This window comes from Paramormyrops kingsleyae, chromosome 19 (genome assembly GCF_048594095.1).
Source record: "Paramormyrops kingsleyae isolate MSU_618 chromosome 19, PKINGS_0.4, whole genome shotgun sequence".
Classification (NCBI taxonomy): Eukaryota; Metazoa; Chordata; class Actinopteri; order Osteoglossiformes; family Mormyridae; genus Paramormyrops; species Paramormyrops kingsleyae.
The window spans coordinates 7,992,583-8,012,208 of NC_132815.1; the positions used below are offsets into that span (position 1 = coordinate 7,992,583).

The window sequence follows — 19,626 nt, forward strand, 5'->3', positions numbered from 1 at the left end:
TAAGTTTCCTAAAATAAAATCCTAAAATAGAATTCAGCCGAGAAGTCACTAATGCGAATGTTAGCCCTGTTTCGCCTCCCAACAGTAGGTGGCAGTGTGCAGATTTCGGAAGGGTGTTTCCTAAGCTGCGGGGGGCGTAACAGTCGCACGGCAGCAGCTCGAAGTTGGTCTTTGTGATGAATTTAACTAGGCTATTTAAAAATATATGTAATACATTTCAATATCCCCGTGTGGTTCTGTGTATGCATTCTTCTTAATGGATTGCAGTTCCTAATTAGTGTCAATACTAGACGGGGGGGTTAATTTTTTTTGTTTTTATTTTAAATATGTAATTCTGTAGTTCCATGCAATTTATAACACAAAACAACATTAAGAATTAAGCCCTTAGCTGGTGGGCTATGGATGGTGGATTTATCGACTGCCACTGTCACATTTCAGCGGCTGAGTTTACGAAGGTAACGCAACCGAAACATTAAATACATGGGAAAAGTTGACGAATGGAATTGACAGCTAACTGAACGGATTTATACTTAACCTGGTAATAGATTATTTTCCTACAGGGAAAATTGTCAAAGATTGTTTTGTTTGAGTGCATGGGACATTAAAACAGCATAAACTTAACATAATTCCCATCGTGTTTCCTTTTATATTACGCACCACTTTCTTAATGCGGTAATAGAATGGTTACATTCTGCCTAATGACCTCCCATAATCTGAATGCAGTTTCGGGTGGTGAGTACATAACCTAATCAGGGATGCAGAGTAACGGACAGACGGTTTCTGTAGTGGATATGAGGTCTCCTCTTATAATTCAAGACGTGATGGTAATAACATATGATTTATTTTGTTTAAAAAGTTTCAAGCCGTAACAGAAAATAAGACAGCAGGGCAGCTTGTTACCAAGGTTAATAATGAGCTGATACGTTAGCAGTAAGTCCATTGATGTTCAGCACCGATGTTCATTCTCCCTTCTCCTCACCGTGGGTGATGGTGTAGCTGATATTTCTGTAGTCAATATTGCCACCCAGGTCTGGTGGGAAGGCAGCCCACATGTTCCTGATCTCCTCATCAGAGAAGCGGTTGCACTGAGTTTGGAGCAGGCACTCAAGATAGTCCTTCTTGATGGTGCCTTTTCCCTCTGGGTCCAACGTCTTGAAGGCGGCAGTAATGACATCCTCGGGGTCAGAGCCCTTCAGTCGCTCCCCAAACATGGTGAGGAAGGTTGTGAAGTTGATAGGCCCCTTGGATTCATTCATCATGGCATCCAGCTCATCCTTTGGGACATTAAGACAGCCCATGGCTGCGTAGGTGTCTATCAGGTCGTCCTTGCTGATGATGCCATCACGGTTCTGGTCAATGACAGTGAAGGCCTCCTTCAGTTCCTGGATTTTGTTCTGATCGAAGATGGAGGTGACGGTGCTAGAAGCTCTGGTTGATCTTTTGGGTGCCATGGCTGAAAGCCAGCGTTTGGTTTGCTGGTGAGATGTGTGAGCTCCTTCTTCTACTACCGGGGGGGGTTAAATATTGTGCCTCTCATCAAAATTCAGAGTTAAAGTTAGAAAGGTTGGAGCCCCATCGTCAAATACTGATGGTAGGAGTGGCCATAGGTGGGGTTTCTGAAATAGATTAGCTACCCTTGGTCTTTGTGGACAAATATGGTGTGATATCGGTGGACCTCCTTGTTGTTCATTCTGAACCTAATTTGGAGGGAGAGGAATGACATAGTGATCCAGCATGTGTTTCATTTTATAACTCTTGCCATATGGTGGGGTCTTTGCATTCTAACCTTGGGGGTGTGCGTGTTTTTTTTTTCTCCCCAGGACACAGATGATGTGATTAAGCGTGCCAAGGAGGTCGGTCAGCTGTTTCTTATTAGCTCCTTGTTTTAATCTGAATATGCTCTTTGCTTCATGTGCCACAGAATAACCTTATGAATCCTTCCTTGAAAACGTAATATTTCAGCATAATATTTTGATGGTTTAGATTTCAGTTTTTTTGGCAAGCTGCAGATTGTTTCAGTAAAAAGAAGCTTTATCAGATTATACATTGTAATAAATGCTGCCTTTATCATAAAAACTTAAGTAAAACATTTTTAATTATTGTGACTTCCAATAAAGCAACTTTGTAAAGTGTAATAATTGAAGTGTTTCTGTTTGTGTTGCATAGGCTGGAGTAAGAATGCTAATTTCAGTGACAGAGGAGGCCAGTGAGTTTGAAATGGCCGTCCAGCTGTCCAAATCGTAAGGGATCTTGCATGTTCATGGTAGCGAGGGGGACAGACTGCTGAAATTTAAAGAATGTCTAATTCTGTATCTGTGCGTTTCTGTGGAATTAATGTATGAAGTACACGGATGCCTGTGTCTGAGAGTTTTCACTTGTAGTATAAACACTTTTTGTTTAAGGTAGGCAAGCATGACATCTTTAATAATATCAAACAGTGAAACAGTTCATTACCTCTGTGTCAATCAGGGATAGACTGTTTAACACAAAAGTGTAAAAGTGTACTGTATCTGATAGGCCAGGCTAATTGCGGCCTTAAAGGATCTTATGTTCTATTTCAACCCTAGCGGGGAGTCTTCAGACCTTGCTAGCTTGGTTTCAGGGTGAAAAATAAAACTATTAGTGTTTCCATCATTTTCACAACACCCTTGGAGAAAAGTGGTGGGTGATGTTACACATTAAACAGAATGTGAGCTGCATTAGGCATGGATCCATGGACCCCATTGTGTGGAGGTCTGGGAAAGTCAGACGCTTTGGCTAGATGAGCATGTATTATGTTAGGTTGGAAAGGCACACTCAGGCCGGTCTGTCCCAGACCATGGGAGACAAAAGGGCATGACCCCTAGGCAACATTTGTCTCCTCTTTCACCTGTTCCGTACTCAACATTACCAAATATGGGCAACACATGAATATAACTTTGGAAAAACTTCAAACAAGCCTAAGTTATAAAATTGTGTTGGACGCACTTACAGTACTATTTCTAACAATGCCTTACTAATTTATTTTCCTGGTATCTTATGACAATATTTGTGGAACAGCATAAATAATAGCGCTGTTTCCCCCTTTGTTTCACAGTTAAGTTAATTATTTAGTGATAGTCATCTCTGAGGTGATTTGTCATCTGTTATAGTTACTCGGGTTTGCTGGCGCCATGTGTGGGAATTCACCCCGTTCAGTGCTCAGACTCTCGGCAACACCGCAGTGTGACGATTCAGGCAAGAGTCTCGCTTACTTTGTGCTGGGAGGTGCAGATTAGTGAACAGTATCCTGAATTTCACCGTTTATCTATATACTGTGCAATGTGGTACCTAACCCTACTGGGAGCATGCTGTGTTTTTCAGAAATATGCACGTTTTGGTTTTAATATAGGACTAGTCCACTTTTAGTTATCAGGATTACTTGGAGTGAAAATTAAAAAAAAAAATGTTCATTTTAGGACTTGGAGTGTGCTTTGCCTTTATTTGAAAAGTACAGAGATGACATTGTGGCCATTGGAGAGGTATGTACTGTATAAGACAGCAGACTATCCATTGTTGCTATTCTTGTCATCTTCGTGTGATTTTAACATGTTTAATCACATCTTTATCCGAAGCATCTTAGAATTAGAATTTAGAATTAAGTGATCAGTGGTCATTGTCAACACACCACAGCACACAGTGCGCAACAAAGAAATGTGACCTCTGCATTTGACCCATATGTTACACTGTGGTACAGGTTTCTTTCTAATGCACTACAGGAGGAGTGATACACTGTATCATGTTTTTTGTAACTGCAATAAGAAAATGTTTTGACAAAAGCATTGAAGTATTTAAGTACCCATTAAGGCTGGGGGAGGGAAAGCACATTGATTCATTAATAGTTGTGTGCTGTAACTGGTCTTATTTAATTAACTGGATGTTTTATGTTTATGGATATTTTTAGACATGAATAGTGTTCTTTCTAACCATCTCTCAATGATTTGTTAAGTTTTAATAACTGTGAATTAAAATAATTACAGATTGGCCTTGACTTCACACCGTGGTACACCCCCTATCCACAGCAGCGTGCGGAGCAGCAGCAAGTCTTCAGGAAACAACTGGAAATCGCCAAGGAGATGGATTTGCCAGTGTGAGCCTGATATGGAGACTGTGCCTGGCTCGCGTTGTTAAATCTGCTTATAAAAATTGGCACTAATCGAATGAGTTTTTAGTCAAAGTTTTGAATAAAACCATGATTGTTAGAGTTTTAAGTCTTAATACATTCCAGAAGACCCAGCAGGACACATATTATATTTGTATATCAGATGGCAGAGGCAAATTCACACTACTAAAAAGTAAGGTTTGATCTACTCTAGGTAGGTTTTTATTGACCCTTTGTAGCAACCCAGAATTAAACATACAGAAGCCAATGGATATACGCTGTAATACTAACACCTATCAGCTACGGCAATCCTGCATTTTCAACTTCTAACATTAAGAGGGCATTGAATTTTTGTTGCAGTTTCACAGACTACAGAGATGACAAACTATACCGCAGTCTATCATGCTTTTATCTTCACAGGAACGTCCACTCCCGTTCAGCCGCAAGGCAGACCATAAGCGTCTTGAAGGAGCAGGGTGAGGCGGAGGTCATGTGATAATGGCAGGCTGTCACCGTAGTGACACTGATGTCAACGGAAGCATGTGAACTCATGGCTGTTGTCCCTCCAGGTATTGGCCGCGCTCTCCTACACAACTTTGCAGGGAGGCCGTCGGTGGCCATGGAAGGTGTGAAGGCTGGATACTGCTTCTCCTTCCCCCCAGCCGCCTGCAGGAACGAACAGGTCACGGGTCCTTCTGCACGTTCACAGCCATCGCCTTACGACCTCCTGATTATCTAGCATGCTGGATAAGCTTTTTCACCAAAACATTTAAACAATGTACGCCCTTTTTAATCCCTTGCTTCACTTTTGTCTTTGAATACATGTTCTTAGACACATTCTTTCTGAACTTTTAACTACAGTTGTAATTCTTTTTGACACTTTGCGTATGAGCAGTTTTTAATCCAGTTTTTAAAAAGATAATCACAGGATTTTTTTTTTCTGCTTCTGCTAATCCTATAATTATATTGTCTTTGTTTCAGACTTTGTGGGTAATGGGCTTTTCTCCTCTTGGGTTTAGAGGGCCACGGTTATTAAACAGATACCTTTGGAGCACATCTGCCTTGAGACAGATTCACCTGCCCTCGGACCAGACAAACACGTGGGTTGGAATCAGGGGCGTCAGAAGCATTTTGAATGTGTGTGGGAGGGGACACACTGGCATATAACTAATATTTTATGTTAAATGTGGGGGGTCCAAACAAATAATTATGAAATGGTTGGAATGGCGGCGACGTCCATGGTTGGAATGCTGATCAAAGTCAGAATCAGATGACACAAAGTGTCCTTCATGTTCCCAAACTCACAAGATTTCTCGCTCCGACAGGTTCGAAACGAGCCCAAGAACATTGTTCTCTCCTGTGAGTACATTGCTAAAGTGAAGAGCCTCACACCAGAGAAGGTCAGGGAAGCAACTACTTGGAATGCAGTGCGACTGTTTCCCAGAATCGGAAAGATCTTGAACCAAATGACTGAGCCAGTCCTGGAAACAGACCAGCAGAATAAAAAATAAATGTAAATAAAATTATTTTGTCATGTGAATATTAGCACTGTTTCTTACCTGCATAAACTGTTGCCTAAGGATTAAGAGTCTAAATTTGATGCCAGATAAAAAGTTTTAGAAATAGCCTAATCTACAGGTCACAGACATGAAGTTTGTGTATACAAAAGTGACTTAAAAATCCATATAGTCTTTGAATGGATTGGGTCCCATCACGCTCCGAATCTGAAGTAGCTGGTTGCGAGTCTAATTTAGATGGAGCGGTGAGCAGGGCTGCCAGATCGCACCGAGGTCCAGTACTTTGTTCAGATCCGCTGTGGTCCCATTGCCAGTTATGAGCGCCGGCGTCTTGTAACAGGTCGCAGCTTTAGTTGTCCGGCGTCAAGTCTCCGGTTTCATGGTCGTTTATATAAATATACATATGCTTTATAAAATTATTTCAGTCCCGCTTGCCGGGTGCCATGTCACATATCCCGCTCCTGGTTTTCCCGGATCTCCGCACTTCAGATTGCCTCTTGCATACTTCGCCTCCCATCCAGCCCATCCTGTCAGTAGAATAGACAGAAATCGTGATTACTATTTAGTTTCGTCTAACTAAAAGATTAATTCACGTCTCAAACATCCCCTTAGATATTAGGTTTATTTTTCCGTGGGGGCGACCCCTTCAAAATGTGATGTTAATTGAATTATATTTTATTAATTATATGATGCATGCTACTCTACCCTACATCATTATATCAGTGGGTGGCGAAAGTGGATAGTAAACTAAATGACAAAACTCGAAGAATCAGTCCAGTAACCGAGATAATCTCATTCCCTACACAGATTGCTCTTAAAGGGGAAATCGTTCATTAAGGACACGGGTCCAGTTTGCAGTCCTGTTATAGTTACTTCGGTCTACCGTCAAACGGCCTCCGGCACCACTGAGGATGGATCTGTGTTGGGTGGCCTGGATTCTCTTTATTGTGGAAACGAATAGATGTTTCGTTTCCCTTTCGTGATAATTACTTTTGTTCTCCGACATAGTTAATTACTTGTAGCCGACGGGAGTGTTTCTCAGCATGCGCTTCACGCCAGATTCGCCTTATCTGCAAAGAGGACAGTTGGAGGTGGTTGACCAATTAGCACCAATGCAATGTAGCATTCTGGGCTTCCGAATTGCAGTTATTCATATTACACAATCTCTTGAAAGAAAAAAATGAAAGCAGTATGATTTTGCTGAGATGCTTACAACTTTCTTGGAAATGCCGCTTCTCGTGATGCCTGTGGACCTGGGCCACCCAGGCTGATCGCTGATCCAGGATCTTGGCTTGGGGCGAATGGAAATCCCAGGTGTTTCTCAAATGACAGTCAAAGTGTCTCCTCTCCGCGGGTCTCCGCAATTTGCTGTTCACTTCTACTTGACACCACGTTTCTCTTCGCATGTTCAGTTCATACAACGCATCTTCCTTGGCCTTAGACATTGTTGCGGGGTCTTGATGTGCGGTACAAAATGCAAAGTGTGAGTGTGTACCGATATTCAGTGCGGTTACCATGGTGTAAGAAACCTGATTACTTGTGACCATAGTAACAAGATGGAGGTATATGTGGCGAAAGTAGGTGAGAGGTTTCTTACAAGTGATTATATAAATCAAACATTTAAAAAAATTTAAAAAATTAAAAAGTGTGTGATACCTTTAATAGTTGAGACATACCCAGCTTTTATCACCAAGTAGGTTACAAATAGGTTAGTTCCAAATAAAATACAGTAAATATTGCAACTGCATTACCCGTTCAGCAAACGGCAAAAACTACAATTTAATACATTGTCCAGCAACTCCATTTTGACATTGCTTGGCGGTTCACTATTTATGATAGGGATCTCGCGGCGCTGAAGGTGATTGGCTGATGGCGCTATCGGACGGCTCTGTCGCGTGCGAGTGCAGTCAGCCAATCCGAGCGCGAGCGAAAGCGGATGCGCCGCCTGTTCTGTTACTACCAGAGCGAAACGTGGAGGAGTTTCGACGTCTATGTCTGTGCCGGCATCTGTAATTCCCATGCACCGCTCGTGTGGGACATAACACCATCATTTACTGTACTTGTTGGGTAAATATGCAGTATAATTCGTACCAAAATGTCCTGTAATCTGCTATAGGGTACTGTACTTAATCTCGTTAGACCAGAGGCGCTTCTAAGAGCATCTTGGGACATCGTGAGGTATGTGAATATTATATCTATATTAATTTCCATTGTCGGTTGTGGTTTTCTTTTCACAATGTTCAGGTTTGTTAAGTCGACATTGTACCTTTCCCAGGCTGAATTGGAAGCGCATGACGTAGGGATTCGCACGATCGACCATCATGGTGGCTGAGATATTACAGAACCATATAAGAAGTGGCAGCGCACCGGGCGGCGATGACACAGCTTCCACGGCGCTGGAGCCGAACGGACCGCAGGATGCCAGTCAGTATTCAGGTGTATCAAACGGACCTGTTCACCTGACCTTACCCGGCTCTAAGGAATCTGAACAGGAGATACCTCCCGATGAGAAACAGGCTATGCTTCCTGGTGGACAGAAGCCACTGCAAACTAAGCTTTATTTCAGACGATTTGCCGTTTTAACGGTGTTCAGCCTTTATTCTCTCGTCAATGCCTTCCAGTGGATTCAGTACAGCATCATCACCAATATTTTCACCGCTTACTACAACGTGCCAAACGATAACATCGACTGGCTGTCGATCGTCTATATGGTTGCATACATTCCGTTGATCTTCCCAGCTACTTGGTTACTAGATAAAAAAGGATTGAAAATTACTGCACTTCTGGGTTCCGGTCTGAACTGCATCGGGGCGTGGTTGAAATGCGCCAGCGTGAGACCCGATCTTTTCGGGGTGACGATGACTGCGCAGATTATCTGTTCCCTTGCACAGGTGTTCATCCTCGGACTGCCGTCCAGGATTGCATCAGTGTGGTTTGGACCTAAGGAAGTGTCCACTGCCTGTGCAGCAGCTGTACTAGGCAATCAGGTCTGTAAAGGTGATGAGTATCTCACCATCCTAATTTCAGGTCAAGCATCCTTTCATTACCATATTACTATACCATTTTAATAGTTATTCTATGAAGTGTCACATAATAATTTATCATGCATTTCAATTTTTTTTATATTTCTGTTGTAAAGATACCCAACATTTATAGCTTTATAACACCATTTGCATTTCAGTATAGAACTTAGTGGCTCTAAATCACTTTTTGGACAAAAATGGTCAAACATTTATTAATTCCACTGGAATCTCTGCTTCTTTCCCAGCTGGGTGTAGCAGTGGGTTTTTTGCTGCCTCCAGTTCTGGTGCCCAATACGCCAGACGACAAAGATCTGATGGGCTCCAACATCAGTATCATGTTCTATGGAACGGCGATAGTTTCAACGCTGCTCTTCTTTTTAGCAGTTGTCGGTGAGTGATTTATCTGTGATTGGGATGGGGGTATTCCTATCATATCAGTCCTGGGTTTATGATGAAACACCAAGGAAAAAGCAGCGATTGCCACGTATCTGTATGCTTATCTGCTGTGAAGCTGATAATTCTGATCGATATCAGTGACGGCATCCATTGGACTACAGGTGACCTACACTGGGATGTGGGCTGTCATGGTGAAACACAAGGCACTTTTGAGGTTGTTATCCTGACCACGTTCCTTTTTATCTTTTATTCTCAAGTAATTAAAGACAGACCTCCCATGCCACCAAGTCATTCTCAGGCAGTTCTTCCCGATGTTCCCGCTGAAGATTACTCCTACAAGCAGTCAATCATTAACCTCTTCAAGAGCAAGCCTTTTCTCTTACTTCTCATCAGTTACGGTGAGGCTGCCAAGAGTTCATATTCCTCTTGTCTGAGATATTAGGGCAGAATTAATTTGATAAAGAACACATTCTTTTCCAAAATGTGTTATACAGGCTTTGAATGTAAAGAGAGAATTTACTTTCTGTGATAGGCGATGCAGAATACATGCATCACAAAAAATGCAAACGTATTTGAATAGTCAAATGAACTCAATATGCAAACTGTTGCATGATAAACTTATTTTGCCTTAACTAGACTTTAACTGTGTACAAGTGTCTTCCAGTCAATCTGAACAGAACTGTCTATATCTGTCATCTCTTAGGCATCATGACAGGATGTTTCTACTCTTTATCAACGCTGCTGAATCAGATGATTTTGACACATTATGTGGTATGTGGAACTGCACTTGCTGAGGCCTGAAATTTCAGTTCAGTCCTTTGCTGTGTGGAAAAAGATGCTTAGCTGTAATTGGCCCAGGGGCTTATTCTGGGCAGACTAGGTTGTCATTGCAGGTTTAATGCAAGGGCTGAATTCTTTGTACTTTAATTCGTTTAATCTGTTCTTATGCATGCCTGGTGTTCATGTAGGGGAGAGCTGGAAAAAAGACAAAAAGTTTTTTTTTTTTTTAAATGAAGGCAAAATCCAGGATTTTTTTGTTGCATCCTCACCACATAGCACCTGGGACCAGTGCCGAGTTCAGGGTTTAAATAATCAGTTGCTGGCACAGCAGGAACATGTGCCAGATGGTCATATACGCTAAGATCTGTTCAGCAGCCAATCAAATCTGGCATCGCTCACCCTTGACCTCAGAGTGAAGATGAATCAAGCCAATTAACAGCAATATTTTAATTTAATAATTGCATCATTCTGTTTTAATTTATAATTTGAAGTGTTTGATTAACAGGAACTAAAATGTTTTACTTTGAAGACGTACTGAATACTAATTGTAAAAACCAAACTGTGGACGCTAACTTGTCATGGGCATTGACTGATTGGATGATTTTTTTTTTTCCCTCCCCTGACATGAGATCATTATCGCACGCCATATCTATACTGAACACACCTAGGGTGGAGCAGGGAGCCCTGCTTTGCTCAGTATGCATTGTGTAGGGAAGGTTTTGTGTTTTTTTTTTTTTCTTTTTCATTTTGTGGCTGAGCTTGAAGTTCTGATGTGTGGATGAATCGCGGATGCTAACTTGAGCACTTCATCCAGGGCCAGGAGCTGAACGCTGGCAGGATTGGCTTAACCCTGGTCGTGGCGGGTATGCTAGGCTCCATAATCTGTGGGCTGTGGCTGGATCACACTAAAACCTACAAGTATGTATCTTGTGCATCTGCTTGCGTGTGGCTCATCTCTGCATACACTCACCTACCGCTCCCCCAACCCCCCGCCTCCATGACCTTAACACTTGTGTTCAGTTCTTGCCACTTAGCATGCAAAGAATGAATGAATAAAAGTTTTGGCCTGCTGTAGCATCTGGGATTCATAGACTTCAGACTTTGGATTACTGGGATTCAGGCGTAGTAATCCAAGGAGTGTCTTGATGTTGTACCCTGAACTGCTGCTGAATTGTTTTCAATGAGAAGGACAGGTTTATAATGGATTGCATGCAAACTCCAAGTTAGATGTCTTTGTAGTCAATAAACACATCCGATTAAAAACTACAATAAATGATGGGAAGGTTCCATGCAGGCACATAGCATGAGTAAGCCTCTGTTCCTGGCTTTCTTGCCTCTTCACTGTCCTGCTGGTTTGCTAACCTTCCCCATCCACTCTCCTAGGAGCTGTGGGCCTTGCCTGTGCACAGCATATCGTTTTCAACAAATTATGAGCTCTTAACTTGCCTTCTCAGATTTATAAATGTTTCTCCTGACAGGGTAGACTAATCAGCATTTTTGTCAATAGGATTTACTCTATACTCATTCGATTTTTCTGCTCATGAAATGAGTCCAGCACTGGTTGAATGCTGACAGATTTGAAAAGCTAACCGTTGACTTCCTTTGGACGGTGTTATGTCCTTAATTCTGATGTGGACTGTATGCATTTCTCTTGGTGTTTCAGAATGACCACTCTGATAGTCTATATCCTCTCCTTCATTGGAATGGTGGTCTTCACCTTCACCCTGAACTTGGACAGTATCATAGTGGTCTTCTTTACAGCGGGAGTGCTGGGGTGAGTCTGAGGGTGTAGGGGAGCAGCTATCTTCAAGTCTTCAGTAAGGGTAACAGACATGTCATATAAGATCTACCACTGGCCAGTTGACTCTTGGCACCTGCGGTCCTGGCAGCACAAATCGCTTTCATAGGTTTTCAAAAGTGGTGTTTAGTAATGGTCAAGTCTGGCCTTTGTAAATATGGTTGGTATGTTGTAGATGTTAACTTCTGTTTATTATTATAATTTTTCCTTAACAGATTTTTCATGACTGGTTATCTACCACTGGGGTTCGAGTTTGGCGTTGAAATTACGTACCCAGAGTCAGAGGGAACATCGTCTGGTCTCCTAAATGCATTTGCACAGGTAATAAATCTACAGGTGCTTCAGCAGAAGTCTTACAATGCATGCCTCATTGATTGTAGTTTTGGTGACATGTAAATTATGAAATATACAGTTATTACTGCAGCCTCACCTATCCAGGTGTTGTGCACCTTACAACATCTGTTTACTTTGAGCATTATTTAAATGCAGATGAGCTCGCATGCATATCTTGCATACAGAATCAAGACTTTAGTAATTAATAAAACCTCAAGACCAAGACCTTAACGTGAAATGCATCCATATAGCAAGAAAAGTTTTTTTGCAAAAACAAGTGCATTGTGGGTAGGTTTTATGTTAACCTGCTTTGTGACAAAAACAAAAGGTTTATGGGGCAAATTTAAAGTAGGTGTCTGGTGCTTGATGGATGTTTCTGGTCTCACATCTTGGTTCTCCTTGTTCCCTCAGCTGTTTGGGATCATTTTCACTTTGATCCAGGGAAGGATAATGACTGATCACAACCCCTTGGCTGGGAACCTGTTCTTGTGTGTGTGGATTTTCGTGGGCATCATTCTGACAGGTAATAGCCCTCATTTGCCTGGTGGCTCTTGTAAACTGGTTCTGCAGCTCCGAATTCTGTCTGACCCTCCCATAGGTGTGATGGTTTTAGTGATTAAAACCTGTTTAACTTAAACATTTACCTTGGCTGTTTCCGTTGTGTAATTCAATACATTTCTTCTTCCTTCTCTACATATATGTGATTTCTCAGCAAATTTAGTGTTCCTCAACTTAAAAATTAAGCAAAATATGTGATTGGCATGCTTCATTACAAAGTAGAAATATTTTAAATCTTGAGCTTTAACGAAAAAAAAAAATTACCTTTAAAAACTCATGAACAAATTTAAATGATTGCTTCCAAAAAAGCTTTGTTACTTATTGGTTGTAAATGTTACATCTGCAGTTAGGCGAATTAGCATCTCAGAATTGCCCATAGTGTGTAATTGTAGTTTATATGTGACCTTGGGTAGACTAGAATTCCATCCAGGATCCCGCACTTCCAGCAAACCTCTACAGGACAAGCAGTTGAAAGATCATAGCAGGGATATTTTTTAAAAACTTGTATGTAGTATTCTGATTGCTGCCTTAGGTCTGGTGCTAATGCTAATTCATGTATTGGTTCAGGAAAGCTAACTGTCAAGAGCCAACCTTCAGGAAGTTTCAAATTGTACATAGTATCTGTTGTTTCCCTGAACAGTTCCTGAACTAGGTCTGCAGTTATACGTAATGCTCCTCTCTTAAGATATAGCTGTGTTTTTGTGCAAAGAATCACCCAAGTCAGGTTTCATCATTATAAGACTGCAACTTAAGGCTCAAGGGTCTCAAATTGTAAACTTTACAGAGAGTTTGAAGCATGCAGTGAGTTACAGTGAATAACAGATTTTCATATATAAGTTTAAGTAATATGATTTAGAGTACATCTTTTTAGTTTGAGTTACTAGAATAATTTTAAACTCTGATTGTGTTGCTACATGTTCTTCTATCTGCTGTGTTTTCTGAGTTAATGCTGCTTCTGATCTGTACAATGAACTTTAAGCTCTATGAAACTTTTGCCAGATGAATGCTGTGGGGTTTTGTAATCAATGTGTTTTTTTAATCTCTTTGTTCAGCCTTGATAAAATCAGAACTGAAGAGACACAACATGAACAGCAGCAACGACAAGAAAATTCTGCAAGCAGTAAGTTGGGGGTTTTTTAATGGGATGCTATGGTGACTTTTAGTGTTACTGACCAGCTACTCAGCCTGAAAAACACACTTTATTTGGTTATAATCATAATCTGCAACCCCTGAATGCTTTACGGCGTGATATATGGCTTATTTTTGGTTGCTTGGCACATACTTTAATCTGCTCATACTTTCGTGTTTTTAGACTTCATTGATTTATCTGGGAATTTGACAGGCAAACTTGGCAAGGAGACATTTGCCATAAAGTACTGGGTGTTTCCTGGGACTTGGACCAGCAGACTTGCGGTCAGGCGTCTAGTTCTTTAATTACAAATGGATCAAACGTCATATAAGTAATTCCAAATAATAATAGTGAAAGAGGCTTTAACAGACACATTCATTCAAAATAAAAGCTGAGGTGCATCTGGACAGAGGTGCCTGTGGTCAGAAATGCTGCTGGGTTTTCAGCCTGGAGATTTACGCGTCAAACCGTAACGTTGCATCACCTGAAAAGAACTTTTCTTTTAATTAAAAATACTTTAGGCTCACTAAAACATACTTTTGTTCCCTGAATCTAAGAAACCGGTTTCAAAGGTATTTTAATTACCACACTGCCACAGCAGGATATATATTAGCTGGAACAGGATTGAATTTTTTTTTATTGGCTAGTAGCTGCATTTAACTGGAATTCTGCTTGCTCCCTACCAGTATTCTAAAGGTAGTATTTTAAAGGGGGTTTCGAAGGTGTATCTCTCCTCCAGAGAAAGTCCTTGCTTACAGGACGGCACAGTGATGCACTGGAGTAGATTGGTGGGTCTGGGGCATATCTGGTCTCACATTGCTGCATTTCTTTATAAGGGACTCCACAACAGCTGATCTGGCAAAGTGAAATTTGAAGATGCATTAAGGAGACTCCTTTCTCTCCTCTCTTATGATTGCTTCTCCAGGTCTCCACTGAGTGTCCTTCAGATAAACCATCTGACGCCATGACCCAGGTCTCGTCGCCAGACTCTCCTGAGACTTCAGTTTAGGGACTCCTCCACAGTTTCACGTCACATCAATAGGCCACAAGGCTGCAGATTATTTAAAACTGTTTTGGATTGTATTGTCTTTTTATTTAATGAACGTGTGTATTTATGCGTGTGGGTAAGTGGTTTGTTTTGCAGCGCACAAGAGGTTCCAAGAGGGATCTCACTGACCACTATTAGCTGCTTGCTGGTCCAGGCTTCACACTGTACAAAAAAACAAAATGTGCTTTTTTCTGTTTTTAACACAATTTTTTGGTGAAAGCACAAGTTTAACTGGCTGTCGTGTCTTACTCTGTTTCATAGTCTGGTTTCTTGGCTGTGGTTGTATTTATTTCGTAATTTGGCTTTATTTCTATGGGTCCTTCGTAATCTGTTCCTCTAATCAAAAGCACTCCAAATTGTGTTTGAGACAATCTGCAGTTATGAGAATACATGATCCTCCTAATTAGCACAGACTGTATGTCCGCAGAAGCAGAAAATGATTATTACCTTTGTCATTCACAAAGGCCTAAAAAGCACAGAGCCCCCACCCTATTTCAAAAGGGCAAAATGGGTGCCACCTTTTTCCAAATTTTCCCGGGGGAGGTCATAAGTACTGGTCCATTTAGTGCTGGGACTATAACTGGAAAAGTATTTTTCGGTTGGACTGTGAAGGATTCAACCATATAAGACTGAGGGTTGCAAGTGCACAGCAATAACGTTCAGTTGGTTGAAGGTCACACATGCTCCCATTGGCTGTGTGGCTGGTCCTACGCCTAGGGCTGGAATGTAAATTGCTGAATGGCAGACATTTTGATGCTTGTGTGTTTGCACCTTGATCCTAACAGGGTTGATAAAAAATTGCTGTACAAGGACAAGAAGTCAGAGATAGGAACTTCGTAGCGTTTGATATCTGTCAGAACACAAAAAATAAAACTCTTTGCTCAGCGAATCCATCTGTCTTTGTTTTCTTTAACTCAAATCTGGGGCATGGATGCCCCTTATCAGAAGGGGAGGGTTCAGTTCCTGCAGGAGCAGAGTGTTATCACCATTGGGCCCTTGAGCAGGGCCCTAGAGCAAGGCCCTTAACTCCATCTGCTGGAGGGACTGCCTCTCTGCTCCGATTCTAAATTTGTAAGTCACTTTGGATAAAGCATCCACTATGTAAGTTAATGTAATGTACATATTCCTCGTTTAGGAATATACTCAAAATCGCATAAATTTTCCCCTTGATCGTTTCACTAGAAACATCGTAGAGAATGATTGTATATAGCAATCAAACTGGTGAAAAAGTACGGCATTTCGCTTTACATTATGCTTTACAACAGTGCCCTCATGTGACGCGGGGTAAAATTACCATAAAACGTAATTAATAAATAGGTAGGCCTACCACTGAACAAGACTACCTCTATAAAGGGTTTATGAATGGTTTATATTCAGGTTATTAGTTAGGTTGTAACAATTTGTAAATCGTCAATTGACATTTATGAACAAGTTCTAACAGTTTGTTTAATAAGTTACTAACATTTATAAATATCAAAAGGGAACCTTATTGTAAAGTCGTACCAGGAAATGTATTAGTTACGTTCATTACTATGGAATACACAAATTTGGTTCATTGTACAGCACTGCAACAAAACTGTAACAGAAAATAGCTTTTTATTTGCCAAAAATCAATCCATCCATTCGTCTTCTCGTTGCTTATCCATGACACAGAGTCACCGTATTCAATCAATATCTTACCCAAGAATTATAGTTATATATATCCAATGAGGTGTAATAACTGAGACCCAATACCTTTTGCTGTCAGAGTCTGCAGCTGGATATTATTATAAATGAATAGAATTCAAGTACAAAACAACATTTTTCTTTACTCAACATAATAATGACACAGCGACGTCAGAGGAATCGTGTTTGATCTTCGAAATAAAATAGTGATTGCAATATATAAAAGCAGATAAACGGCAATAATCCATATTACGTTATGTACACAGCAAACCCTGAAAGTAAATGTTTTAGAATGAAGACTGGAAATCTTGTGGGCGCGTATCTTTTCCAGTGTTTTCTGTAATGTGTTGGTGCAAACGACGATCTCTTGGGCAAACATGGTTATTAATATACAAATCACGCATGTGAAGTCAATCAAATGTGTTCTTAAAAATAAACGATGACAGTCAGGTGCACAGTATAAAAATAAATGAACCAAGCATGACTAGGATGGTCACCCTTCTATGCTTTTCCCAAATCATTCTGGAATTTGATAATCTGTTTTGGAAAAATTAATTCTATTTTGGGATACAAAATGTTTCGTAATTCGATCATTTTTGGGTGTTATACTTGTATTAGTACCGTTTGTGAAATGTAAATTAATTTTGATGTCTTTATCCAAACAAATCATTTCTAGAAACGAAATGTTTTATCTGTTTAGATTACAAGCATGCATAGCAACAGCTATTGCCGGATCGCTATCCTGTAATAAAGCAGGCTGACAAAGTTTACGGAACCGAAACAAGAGTGGTCTTCGCTCAATAGAACACTAACATTTCATAATGCTTACTGATTAGTCTTTTAACAAAGCACTTAAGTGGTTTGAGGATAACTTTAGAAAATCCACTTAGGGCCCACATGTGTTGTATATATGTCTTGATGGAGGCCCTTTTGCAGTGGAGTTAATCAGAGACTCTTGCAACACAACTTGACCTGGCAATTAAAGTGGACAAACTCTATCATGATGTCAGTATACTGAAAATAGTCATTCCAAAAGAAATGGTCATTCATTTAAAGCAAAGAAAAACAAACAGTGGAATTACACAAGACTGTCCCATATGTTTTTAAAATTGTGAGTAGTGCTTATTGTGAATGTGTGCTTAGTTACATGGGTCTGTAGTCTGATCACTGGAAGTTATAAGCTTAAATTGTGAGGACTTAACTTCAAAATGTGTGCAGGCAAAAAAAAAAAAAAAAGGAAATACACACGGAAATGGTGTAGAAATTGCAGCCTACAAAGTAGAGTTATCAGGATTAATTTGACCGGATCTATTTTGTTGTAAGAGACATGGAATAAGCTATTTTAAAGTGTACATTACATTTTATGACTATATTATTATAGGGCTGTGGTGGGCTGGCACCTTGTCCTGGGTTGTTCCCAGAATAAGCTCCAGACCCGCACAACCCTGCACAGGACAAGCGGGTACAGAAGATGGATGGATGGATGGATTATGTTGGGTATGCCTACCTGCTGTTTCAGATTAATGTAACTGACCTTCCAAAGAATTTCAATAAACAACTAAGTTATTTTTAGCTGGCAATGAGATTTTGATTTCATTTGTACGCATTTTTACCATGGTCAATGCCATCATATGTGAAACAGGAGCACATTCTCCGTGACAGGCTCTGAGTCAATGCCATTTTCCAGGAAATGATTCTCTCATTGTTTTCACAGTTTGATGAAGGCAGCCAAACCCATTCATTAACTCCGCTCTCTTACTGGAAGATCATTTAGGGAGCATGTCCATATATTGACAGCCACTATCTTTTATATCCATGAGTTGATTTTTCTTCACTCTTTAATAAAGAGAGGAAAACTCTTTTATTGAATTTGAGTCTCTTATTAGCAGATAAGAGAAGGTTGATATATTGATGGCAAATTTATAAGGATTGTACAAACCTTATATTTCATTAATTTCATTTTAGCTGTCTGAAAAGCTATGATTGATGTGAAATAAAATGCATTAACACACACACACACAAACACACACACACACACACACAAATGGTCTCTGTATTAATCTGGATAGCAAAATTGTAGCCATGGTGTTTATAAGGGAACACAATACAAGTCATTTTAAATCATTTTCTGTTTTGTAAAGATTGAAGGCCTTACAGGAAGACCAGCCAAGAAAGGCAGAGAAGTGAATATAAAACAGATCATCTGCAGAACATCTTAAATGTTACCTTTAGAATCATAAGGGATTTCTTCGCAACATTATGAACCATTGGCTCAAAATTGGCCATGGGGTAGCTTAGATTAGGCTCAGATGTACATCTAAAATACTTATGTGGCCACATTAATAGAACTGTGCAAATAGATTAGATTAATATAAAAAATGAAAAAAAAAAACATCAAAATAATTGTCTCAGTGGATGACTGGAGTGGAGGCAACTGGGCTAACAAGAGGGGCAAGGTGTGGAACATCAGACAACCAATCACAGAGGGCGCAGGACAACGAGCAGCGGATGGAACAATTAACAAGCACTGAACCTAGAAAACCCAAACCACAAACTGGGAAGGATGACAACAAGGAACAAAAATATAAACAGGACTAGAAGAGAACAGGATACAAGCATTGCAAACCTGGGAAAGGGAAACAAATGGAAAATAAACACTACGGAAACAGAAAACAAAATAAGAGATGACTGGAGGGGCAACAGTCTCTGAGCCACAAACTCAACCCACTGAGCTAAGCGGCAGTCTGGGGAAGAGGGGAAGCACATTAGGAAGGGAAGGAAACAGAGAGGAAGACAAGATGGCCAGTGACACCTGCTGGCCAAATGGGGAGGAGACACGAAGGGCAGGGCCGGATGGACGCTGACCCTGACACATTTATTTGTTGATCATGGCCTGGATTGTCATTGAATGTTTTTCTTGTATCATTTGTCTATCACTTACAGTTACTTATTTCTGGTCATTTACGGGGTGTGCAGCAATTCACAGGACTAAATCCCCCCTGTTTGCACTCTACCTCGCACCTTAATTGCACAGTGTTACCCACGTGTGTATATTTATAATTTTTCACATTTGTATTTCTTCTATAGTGTAATTTATGGTTTGTATAGTGTCGCTTATTGTCTGTGTATGAAGTCTCAAGCTGCAGAAAACAAATTCCTTGTGTGCCCCAGCACACTTGGCGAATAAAAGCTGATTCTGATTCTGATTCTGATTAAGCCGTTCAGACCCGACTTTAGTCTTTCTCAGCCAGACTGTAGC

At 40.6% G+C, this 19,626-nt stretch overlaps 4 protein-coding genes across 15 annotated transcripts; 2 read left to right on the top strand and 2 right to left on the bottom strand.

The window, feature by feature from the left end:
* The first annotated feature begins 129 nt into the window (after nucleotides 1-129).
* Nucleotides 130-5,660, top strand: tatdn3 (TatD DNase domain containing 3). 3 transcript variants are annotated; one of them, XM_023840952.2, is made up of 10 exons: nucleotides 130-455; nucleotides 1,821-1,853; nucleotides 2,167-2,240; nucleotides 3,132-3,216; nucleotides 3,438-3,500; nucleotides 3,999-4,108; nucleotides 4,541-4,596; nucleotides 4,690-4,802; nucleotides 5,140-5,220; nucleotides 5,446-5,660. In XM_023840952.2, the coding sequence occupies exons 1-10, from the start codon at nucleotides 399-401 to the stop codon at nucleotides 5,629-5,631; spliced, it is 858 nt and encodes a 285-aa protein (XP_023696720.1). In that variant the 5' UTR covers nucleotides 130-398; the 3' UTR covers nucleotides 5,632-5,660. The 3 variants fall into 3 exon arrangements, with proteins under 3 accessions (XP_023696720.1, XP_023696724.1, XP_023696722.1); XM_023840956.2 differs by lacking the exon at nucleotides 5,140-5,220; XM_023840954.2 differs by lacking the exon at nucleotides 3,438-3,500.
* Nucleotides 823-1,711, bottom strand: LOC111858833 (myosin regulatory light chain 11-like). Its single transcript, XM_023840958.2, has one exon. The coding sequence runs from the start codon at nucleotides 1,449-1,451 to the stop codon at nucleotides 960-962; it is 492 nt and encodes a 163-aa protein (XP_023696726.1). The 5' UTR covers nucleotides 1,452-1,711; the 3' UTR covers nucleotides 823-959.
* spata45 (spermatogenesis associated 45) lies at nucleotides 4,315-7,452 on the bottom strand. Of its 8 annotated transcripts, none has more exons than XR_011984062.1 (3): nucleotides 7,294-7,452; nucleotides 6,511-7,093; nucleotides 4,315-6,164 (listed from the first exon to the last, which is right to left on the bottom strand). XR_011984062.1 is itself a non-coding variant. In XM_072702604.1 (3 exons), exons 1-2 carry the CDS (start codon nucleotides 7,182-7,184, stop codon nucleotides 6,688-6,690), a joined length of 354 nt encoding a protein of 117 aa, XP_072558705.1. In that variant the 5' UTR covers nucleotides 7,185-7,452; the 3' UTR covers nucleotides 4,315-6,164; nucleotides 6,654-6,687. The 8 variants fall into 8 exon arrangements, 2 of the variants coding, with proteins under 2 accessions (XP_072558705.1, XP_072558706.1); XR_011984061.1 differs by having other exon boundaries at nucleotides 6,628-6,707; nucleotides 6,851-7,452; XR_011984060.1 differs by having other exon boundaries at nucleotides 6,511-6,707; nucleotides 6,851-7,452.
* flvcr1 (FLVCR choline and heme transporter 1) lies at nucleotides 7,398-15,591 on the top strand. Of its 3 annotated transcripts, none has more exons than XM_072702603.1 (12): nucleotides 7,398-7,815; nucleotides 7,913-8,073; nucleotides 8,529-8,624; nucleotides 8,906-9,050; nucleotides 9,314-9,454; nucleotides 9,760-9,827; nucleotides 10,651-10,754; nucleotides 11,500-11,610; nucleotides 11,850-11,955; nucleotides 12,379-12,490; nucleotides 13,578-13,645; nucleotides 14,580-15,591. In XM_072702603.1, the coding sequence occupies exons 2-12, from the start codon at nucleotides 8,014-8,016 to the stop codon at nucleotides 14,661-14,663; spliced, it is 1,095 nt and encodes a 364-aa protein (XP_072558704.1). In that variant the 5' UTR covers nucleotides 7,398-7,815; nucleotides 7,913-8,013; the 3' UTR covers nucleotides 14,664-15,591. The 3 variants fall into 3 exon arrangements, with proteins under 3 accessions (XP_072558704.1, XP_023696719.2, XP_023696718.2); XM_023840951.2 differs by having other exon boundaries at nucleotides 7,913-8,061; XM_023840950.2 differs by having other exon boundaries at nucleotides 7,913-8,624.
* Nucleotides 15,592-19,626: the final 4,035 nt, after the last annotated feature.

What these genes read in the sequence shown, in the direction of transcription:
- LOC111858833 (XM_023840958.2), bottom strand. Translation starts at nt 1,451, where the DNA reads ATGGCACCCAAAAGATCAACCAGAGCTTCTAGCACCGTCACCTCCATC.
- tatdn3 (XM_023840952.2), top strand. Translation starts at nt 399, where the DNA reads ATGGATGGTGGATTTATCGACTGCCACTGTCACATTTCAGCGGCTGAG. An exon ending in GCCGTCCAGCTGTCCAAATC is followed by an intron (nt 2,241 to 3,131) that starts GTAAGGGATCTT and finishes CATCTGTTATAG; the next exon opens with TTACTCGGGTTTGCTGGCGC. An exon ending in CCGCCTGCAGGAACGAACAG is followed by an intron (nt 4,803 to 5,139) that starts GTCACGGGTCCT and finishes TCTTGGGTTTAG; the next exon opens with AGGGCCACGGTTATTAAACA.
- spata45 (XM_072702604.1), bottom strand. Translation starts at nt 7,184, where the DNA reads ATGGTCACAAGTAATCAGGTTTCTTACACCATGGTAACCGCACTGAAT. An exon ending in GCGGCATTTCCAAGAAAGTT is followed by an intron (nt 6,708 to 6,850) that starts GTAAGCATCTCA and finishes TCCTCTTTGCAG; the next exon opens with ATAAGGCGAATCTGGCGTGA.
- flvcr1 (XM_023840950.2), top strand. Translation starts at nt 7,959, where the DNA reads ATGGTGGCTGAGATATTACAGAACCATATAAGAAGTGGCAGCGCACCG. An exon ending in CTTCTTTTTAGCAGTTGTCG is followed by an intron (nt 9,051 to 9,313) that starts GTGAGTGATTTA and finishes TTTATTCTCAAG; the next exon opens with TAATTAAAGACAGACCTCCC. An exon ending in TGATTTTGACACATTATGTG is followed by an intron (nt 9,828 to 10,650) that starts GTATGTGGAACT and finishes CACTTCATCCAG; the next exon opens with GGCCAGGAGCTGAACGCTGG.